An 8135-nucleotide genomic window follows, 5' to 3' on the forward strand; every position below is an offset into this window, starting at 1 on the left:
GGACCTGCTGGTGGCCCCTGCACCCGTTCCTTGTCCCCGCTGGGTGCTGCGGCCTCGGCGGTTCCCCACTCGCTGCCCTCCTGCTGCTTTCCCACACCGAGGCTCTCGGGCTCAGCCTTCGGGGGTTTGGGCAGAGGAGGGGACAGGGGCCGGAGGAGGGGGCAGAGGCGCCCCCGCTCTCCTCTGTGTCCGCCCGCAGGCACCGACCCTGCCAGGCTGGGCCAGCGCGGCCTCCCGGTGCCTCTGGAGCTGCGCCGCTGACTCCCTGCTTTTAATAGAGAGCTGGGAAGGCACATTATGGAGATGAGGGTGTTATTTGCATAACGCTAATTAGGTAATTACAAATCATTTTGCTATGAGCTGAAGCGTGTGCTGTGACATAACGTTTATTAGTCATTCCATTCAGGCCCCGCTTAGTTAAGTCATTTACTGCACTAACTACTGAAGTTGGCAATAAAAGGTAAGTGCTGGTGCTTGGGTGCGGAGCAGAGGCAGGGCAGACGTGCGACCTGTGCGCCGGCCCGGCACGGCCCACGGCAGCCCGGCACAGCCCATGGCACCCCAGCACAGCCCATGGCACCCCGGCACAGCCCATGGCAGTACAGCACAGCCCATGGCAGTACAGCACAGCCCGGCACAGCCCATGGCACCCCAGCACAGCCCATGGCAGTACAGCACAGCCCGGCACAGCCCATGGCACCCCAGCACAGCCCATGGCAGTACAGCACAGCCCAGCACAGCCCATGGCAATACAGCACAGCCCATGGCAGTACAGCACAGCCCGGCACAGCCCATGGCAGTACAGCACAGCCCATGGCAGTACAGCACAGCCCATGGCAATACAGCACAGCCCATGGCAATACAGCACACCCTGGTACAGTCCAGCACAGCCCATGGCAGCACAGCCCGGCACAGCCCATGGCAGCACAGCACAGCCCATGGCACCCTGGCACAGCCCATGGCAGCACAGCACAGCCCTTGGCAGCACAGCACAGCCCGGCACAGCCCATGGCAGCACAACACAGCCCTTGGCACCCTGGCACAGCCCATGGCAGCACAGCACAGCCCATGGCAGCACAACACAGCCCTTGGCACCCTGGCACAGCCCGGCACAGCCTGGTCCCACAGCCCAACCGCGAGCGTCACAGCAGCAGAGTGGCAGCCAGAGTGGGACACCATGTTTTAAGCCTTGCTTTTCAGCAGGCTCTTGGTTGTTTGGGCCATCCCTGCTGCTGGTTTGCCCCCGCACACGGCGCCAGGGCTGACACCCAGCAGCAGCCTGCACTGCTGGGAATGCTGACGCTGCCGTTCGCACCCAGCCTGAGTGCCTGGCAGCCTCAGCAACCCTCGCACCTCACCCAAAATACCTTCCCTCAAGACAGAAAGTCGGGAACTTGTCCCCAGGTGTTTCACAACCACAGAAGTGCATGAACACAGAGGCCGTATCTGGTGGGGTTGCTTTGGGGCACAGGTGCTGGTGCTGGAGCACCCAGCCCTGCCCTCCCTGGCGCTCTGCTCCGCTTGGCCAGTTCAGGGACCCCTGTGGCCACCAGCCGCCCGAGTCTGGGAGCCAGAGACGGCACATCCAGCAGGGCACCGAGAGGTGCCAGAGCCGAGAATGGCGTCACTGCTGCCTCTCCATGACTGCTGCCCATGTCCTCGTGACTTAGTGTTTATAAGAAAACCGCGGCTGTGCCGTCCTGTGTGTCCGCAGAGCTCCCCGGGCGGATCCTGCTCCTCGTGGCCGTGGCCCCTTCCCCCTGCTCGGACTGCGAGGAGCTGCCATTGAGCCCTCACACAGCCCTTCCGTGCGTCCCGGTTCAGTGTGCGGGGCTCCGTCCCGCTCTGTGGGCCCTCGGGGTGTGATGGGGTGTTTGGGGGTGTTGGCTCTGCAGAGGAGCTGGTTCCACTGCTCAGGGGTCAGTGTGATGGGGTGTGTGGGGGCGCCAGCTCTGCAGAGGAGCTGGTTCCACTGCTCAGGGGTTGGTGTGATGGGCTGTTTGGGGGCACTGGCTCTGCAGAGGAGCTGGTTCCACTGCTCAGGGGTTGGTGTGATGGGCTGTTTGGGGGCACTGGCTCTGCAGAGGAGCTGGTTCCACTGCTCAGGGGTTGGTGTGATGGGGTGTGTGGGGGCACCGGCTCTGCAGAGGAGCTGGTTCCACTGCTCAGGGGTTGGTGTGATGGGCTGTTTGGGGGCACCGGCTCTGCAGAGGAGCTGGTTCCACTGCTCAGGGGTTGGTGTGATGGGGTGTGTGGGGGCGCCAGCTCTGCAGAGGAGCTGGTTCCACTGCTCAGGGGTTGGTGTGATGGGCTGTTTGGGGGCACCGGCTCTGCAGAGGAGCTGGTTCCACTGCTCAGGGGTCGGTGTGATGGGCTGTTTGGGGGTGCCGGTTCTGCAGAGGAGCTGGTTCCACTGCTCAGGGGTTGGTGTGATGGGGTGTTTGGGGGCACCGGCTCTGCAGAGGAGCTGGTTCCACTGCTCAGGGGTCGGTGTGATGGGCTGTTTGGGGGTGCTGGCTCTGCAGAGGAGCTGGTTCCACTGCTCAGGGGTCGGTGTGATGGGGTGTTTGGGGGTGCCGGCTCTGCAGAGGAGCTGGTTCCACTGCTCAGGGGTTGGTGTGATGGGCTGTTTGGGGGCACCGGCTCTGCAGAGGAGCTGGTTCCACTGCTCAGGGGTCAGTGTGATGGGGTGTTTGGGGGCACCGGCTCTGCAGAGGAGCTGGTTCCACTGCTCAGGGGTCAGTGTGATGGGCTGTTTGGGGGCACCGGCTCTGCAGAGGAGCTGGTTTCCCTGCTCGGGGTCAGCAGCTGTCCCAGGGCGGGCCGTTGGGCTGTGCGGAGCGGGGCCCTGGCAGCTCCCAGCGCTGCGGTGCTGCAGCTTCCCGGCTTTCTCGGCCGGGATCCCCTCCGCTCAGCCACGCCATGGCACACCTCTCTTTTCCAGAGCCAGATGAACCGTTTGAGTTCATTATCGTGTCCCTGACGGGTCAGACATGGCTCTTTGAGGCCTCAACGTCAGAGGAGCGAGAACTTTGGGTCCAGGCTATCGAGAGCCAGATCCTGGCCAGCCTGCAGGGCTGTGAGAGCAGCAAAAACAAGGTAAGAGGCTTTGACTGAGTTCTGCTTTGTTCCTTCCTCGCTGGCATCTGCTTTGCTGTGTCCATCCCTGTCCTGGGCTTCCCTCTGTCTGGGCTGGATCCCGTCCTGATCCCTCTGCTCCCAGCAGTTTTAATCCCATCCCGGGGACTGTGCTGCTCACCCCGGGTTTCCCGTCACCTCTCGGAGCTCCCTGTCCCCTCCCCGGCCTGGCTGCGGCCCCCAGAGCTCTCTGCATCCCCCAGAGCTGCGTCCTGCCCTGTCCACTCCCTCCTTGGGCAGCTCTGCCTTTTCGCACCCTCCAGCTGCGGATCAGCGGCCCCTGTGCCCTGTTCTCTGGCCCCGTGCCGGACACCCCTCCTGCAGCAGGGGCTGCGGGGTGCCCGATGGAGTGGGGTGCCGGGGGGGCCCCGATGGGCTTCTGAGGACACGTGGTGGGCCAGTTGGCCTTGAGTAAACAGGGTTCCCGTGCATTTTTGTTCAGGCTCGACTGGGCAGCCAGAGCGACGCGCAGGCCATGCAGGCCGTCCGCACCGCGCGGGGGAACAGCTTCTGCGTGGACTGCGATGCTCCCAGTAAGAAACGCTGCGCCGGGAGGGGGGACCCCTCCCCAGCCACTGCTTCTCCTACCCCCAGGAGCCTCCTCTGTGGGGCTCTCATCCCCTCCTAAACTGGACCTGTTCTTCGGGGCCAGGACTGACCCGCCAGCCGCTCTGGTCCATGGCCCCACACGGACCAGCTCCCTGTGCTGCTGGGCCTGGGGGCACCTGCGGGGCAGGTGTCTGCGGATGTGGCCTCCTGGATCACGGGAGCCGGGCTGCTGGGTCCGTCCTGGGGTTAACTCTCCCCCTTCGATCTTGCTGCCCGCAGATCCAGACTGGGCGAGTCTGAACCTGGGTTCCCTCATGTGCATCGAGTGCTCCGGGATCCATCGCAACCTGGGCACCCACCTGTCCCGCGTGCGCTCCCTGGACCTGGACGACTGGCCGAGCGAGCTGCTCATGGTCATGACGGCCATTGGCAACGCCCTGGCCAACGCCGTCTGGGAAGGAGCCGTGGAAGGCTACGCCAAGCCCACCCCAGAGAGCGGTCGGTAAGGAGGACGGGGAACTGCAGACGCTTCTCAGACAACCACGCTGTGGGGCTCGAGGGCACCACAGGAGGCTGGGAGCAGTGTCCGGTCACACGGAGATGGGCAGGAGCCCTGGATGTGCTGCGGTGTGCGGTCCTGCCCGCCCGTGGGGCTCCAGAGGTCTCTCCCACCGCCCCATGGGCCAGCGAGCCTTCCTGGTGGCCACGGCTGTGCGGTCACTGCTGGAGCCAGGGCTGCTGCACAGCAGAAGGGGTTAACAGAGATGGCTTGGCAGCGTCCTGCGGGTCTCAAGGGTGCGTCCTTTTCAGGCCCTTGTCTGTCCCTATCGGAGTGACTCTCCTGTCACTCATCCCAACAAGAGCCCATTCTGCAGCTTATCAACGGATAAGAGCAGGTCAGGGGGCGGCGGCAGTGAGCATGCTCCGCGCGGGGCATTGATGGCCGCCCGCCAGATGCAGATGGATAGAATGGCAGCAGATAGCGGCGGCACGGCACACATCGATCCGCCCGGCCCCGCAGCCCCAGGCGGGACGGACGCTGCCGCAGCCTTTGTTTGCGCCAGGCGAGACGGCAGCCGCGATAACGTGCCTCCCCTGGCACCGCTGTCGCCTGCAGCCGCCAACCTTTTCTTGCCGCTGGCCACGGCCCACACACGAGCGCGGGACAGAGCCGGTCCCTGTGCTGCCAGGTAGCGGGCACGCAGGACAGTGTGTGGGGCCACTAGCACGGAGGTGCAGGTGTCCCTTTGCACAGTGACAGGCGTGGGACACTGCTGCTCTGCATGTGTGGACGCGAGCACATTGTGTGCACAGGGGGCTCCAAGGAGGTGCCGTGAGACAAGTGTGTGTTGGGCGTGTGTCTGGAGCAGGTGACAGAGCCCTGGTGACAGAGCTCTGGTGACAGCCGTGGGCACAAGGGGCAGATGTCTGCAGCCGGGGCTGTGCCGGTGTGTGACAAACGCTGCCTGCTAACACAGCGGGTGGTCAGGGTGGCCGTGCTGTTCATGTCCCTCTGTACGTGGAGCCCAGGCGGGTTGGCCCACCTGTGACGGTGGCAGTGTCCCATCTGCAGGGAGGAGAAGGAGCGCTGGATCCGGGCCAAGTACGAGCAGAAGCTGTTCCTGGCGCCGCTGCCGCAGTCGGACATCCCGCTGGGGCAGCAGCTGCTGCGGGCCGTGGTGGAGGATGACCTGCGCCTCGTGGTGACGCTCCTGGCCCACGGCACCAAGGAGGAGGTGAATGAGACCTACGGGGATGGAGATGGGCGCACAGCTCTGCATCTGTCCTGCGCCATGGCCAACGTCGTCTTCACACAGCTGCTCATCTGGGTAAGATGGAACCCCACAGCCTCCACCGCGGCGCTTCTGGTCCTGTCCGGGCGCTTCCCCACTGCAGCACCCCACCCCAGGTCCTGGGACACCCGTTTGTACGTCCCCCTCCCACGGGTTTCCCTGCACGCCCACTGGTCCTGCCCTGCCCACCCTCCCATCTCCCTGTCCCTGCCCGCCCCCGTGCCACGGAGCTGCTCTGCCTCTGCCGCGGCTCTTGCCACACCAGCCCTGTGCCCGTGGCCCCATGGCGCCCGGCGCTGCTGACCGGCTGCTCTCTCTCCTGCGCAGTACGGGGTGGACGTGAAGAGCCGCGACGCTCGGGGCCTGACCCCGCTGGCCTACGCCCGGCGAGCCGGCAGCCAGGAGTGCATCGACATCCTGCTGCAGCACGGCTGCCCCAGCGACAGCGCCGGCGCCGCGCTGACCCCCAGCCTGCCCCGCCGCAACACCAACGCCAACAACAACGCCTGCGCCGCGGTGCCGGCCGAGCCGGGCTCCAGCCCCAGCGCTGTCTAGCTCCTCCGCGCCCTGCGCTCAGCCCAGCCCCGGCCAGCCCGGCCAGGGGACCGGGGCTGTGGGAGCGGGTCTGAGAGCAGCACGGCCGGGGCACCCGCTGCGCTCACCCCCCCGGGACCCCTGTTCTGGCTGGGGGAGGCCTGGGACCATCTGCTCCCCGCACCGGTGCCCGCGGGCTCTCCCCACCGGCTGCGGGAGCTGTGCTTGTGGAGTGGCTCCCGCAGTCCCGGGGACAGGGGCTCCAGCCCACCCCGTCCCCGTGGCCGGTACGGGGGAGGAGAGGCGGTTCCTCTGTGCCCCCAGCACACGTGTAGGTAACGGAGGGGCTGAGGCAGCCCGGGCTGCGGCCCTCCCTGCACAGCTGGTACTGGGGAGGGCGGTGGCTGCACCCGCCCCCCGGCCAGGGCAGGTTGGGCCCTTCCCTCCCGGCCTCCCCCGGCCCAGCCCCGCTGCAGGGAGGTGCATTCCCCCCCCGTGCTCCCCTCTGCTTCTGGCCAGTGCAGGGAGGGACCTGCTGTGGCTACCGCTCCCCAACACTGATGCACAGGGAGCTTTTGTCCCACGCAGCCCCTGGACAAAGGCCCCTCCAGCCTCCCTGGTGACCTAGAGGGGAAGAGGATGGTCACCCAGGGACCCCCAGCTGTGTCTGTCTGTCTGTAGAGTCACTGTCCTTCCAGGTTCAAGCCCCAAAGCCATACACAGTGTCTCCACCAGAGCATCCCCGCTGGCTCCGGCTGCTGCCCAGGCGGGGCTGGTCTCCGGCTGAGCGAGGGAGAGGAGAGGAGAGGGGAGCTGAGCGGCTCCCTTGGGTTTTGGGCCAAGCCTGCAGCTGAGCGCTGGAACCCTGAGGCTTTGGGCGCTGCTGTGGAATGTCTCTGTCACTCGTGTATAAAATGTACATTGGAAGTATTTATATGGACACTCTGTATATACTGGTTCTTTGCCATGAGTTGCCCTGTGTGTGTTACCTGCAGCCAAGGAGATAAAGGCCAATAAAGCAACCCACCTTCTGCCAGGCGCTTCTTCTGTGCTGCCCCTGGGCCCAGCACAGCCCCGTGTGCTTCCCGCTGCGCAGCAGGCTGGGCCGGGCTCCCCTCCCGGCGTCACAACGCTCGCCTCTTCTCCTCCAGCCGGGAGCTGGGTCGGCCGTCCTGTGCTGAACGGGGACCCGGCGGGGCGCTGGCACGGGGAGGGCAGCGGGTCGTCACAGCACCCGGCGCAGGGACGTGGCCTCGGAGCGCGGCACAGCGCGGACACGGGCACGGCACAGGGTGGCTGGGCAGGGACACGCGGGTCAGACGTGCTGGGCTCAGCTGGTTCCTGTGCACGACACTGTGGGTTTGGCGCTGGAGGAGGGGGCAGAAGGCATGGTTGGCTGTCCTGGCAGGCAAGGAGCCGGGGTGGTTTGCCATGGCCGAAGGATTGCTGCAAAGGCTGCGTGCCATGGAGTCCCGCGGCGCAGCTCCCTGGGCGCTGGAGGGAGCCGTGGGTCTCTGCGCTTGCCCTTCCTGACCCCACACACTTCTCACGGCTTTTGACCCCAGTGCTGCTGGTTCCGCTGGCTGAACGTAAGGCCACACCACAGGTGACACTCTGGAGCTCCAGGGTCCCCTCTTGCCTGGGGGGTCCAGGCTCTGCCCTGCACTGAGGCTGGGCATGGGTCTGGGTGTTGGACCATGGGCGGTGCCAGGGGAAGGGATGTGATGAGACACCCCGCTGTCCCCCCGGCACCCCGCCTGCCGCAGGAGCCCCCGGCAGCCCCGGTACCCGCGGTGGCAGAGCGGGGGCTGCCGCGCTGGGACTGCAGACGGCGGCCCCAGCCCCTCCGCTCATCCCTGTGCCGGCTGCGTGTGCTGGTGTCACAGCCCCCGTCCCAGCCCTGTGCCCGCGTCTGCCCCTCGCTCCCCGTCCCCTCTCCCTGGCAGTGACATCGGTGCCCCTGCACCAGCCCAGTGCCGGGTTTGGGTAATTTCCTGGCGACTGCATTAGCGGGAATGGAAGCCGAGGGACGGCAGCTCCTCTGGGGCCCATTAATCATCCCCCTCAGACAAGCTGCCTTGATTACAAGTGGCAAGAAATTCATTAGGGCTGCGGCTCTGA

At 65.9% G+C, this 8135-nt stretch overlaps 1 protein-coding gene across 2 annotated transcripts in view; it reads left to right on the plus strand.

Annotated features, from left to right (window-relative positions):
* AGAP3 (ArfGAP with GTPase domain, ankyrin repeat and PH domain 3) overlaps positions 1–7048 on the plus strand; it is a 149542-nt gene extending 142494 nt beyond the window's left edge. For both annotated transcript variants that reach the window (XM_065831359.2, XM_065831358.2), the window contains exons 14-18: positions 2945–3099; positions 3581–3671; positions 3967–4189; positions 5261–5516; positions 5808–7048. In XM_065831359.2, coding sequence (XP_065687431.1) covers positions 2945–3099; positions 3581–3671; positions 3967–4189; positions 5261–5516; positions 5808–6035 — 953 coding nt within the window. In that variant the 3' untranslated portion in view covers positions 6036–7048. The remainder of the gene's footprint in view (positions 1–2944; positions 3100–3580; positions 3672–3966; positions 4190–5260; positions 5517–5807) is intronic.
* The last annotated feature ends 1087 nt before the right edge of the window (positions 7049–8135 follow it).

Source organism: Patagioenas fasciata, chromosome 2 (genome assembly GCF_037038585.1).
Source record: "Patagioenas fasciata isolate bPatFas1 chromosome 2, bPatFas1.hap1, whole genome shotgun sequence".
Taxonomy (NCBI): domain Eukaryota; kingdom Metazoa; phylum Chordata; class Aves; order Columbiformes; family Columbidae; genus Patagioenas; species Patagioenas fasciata.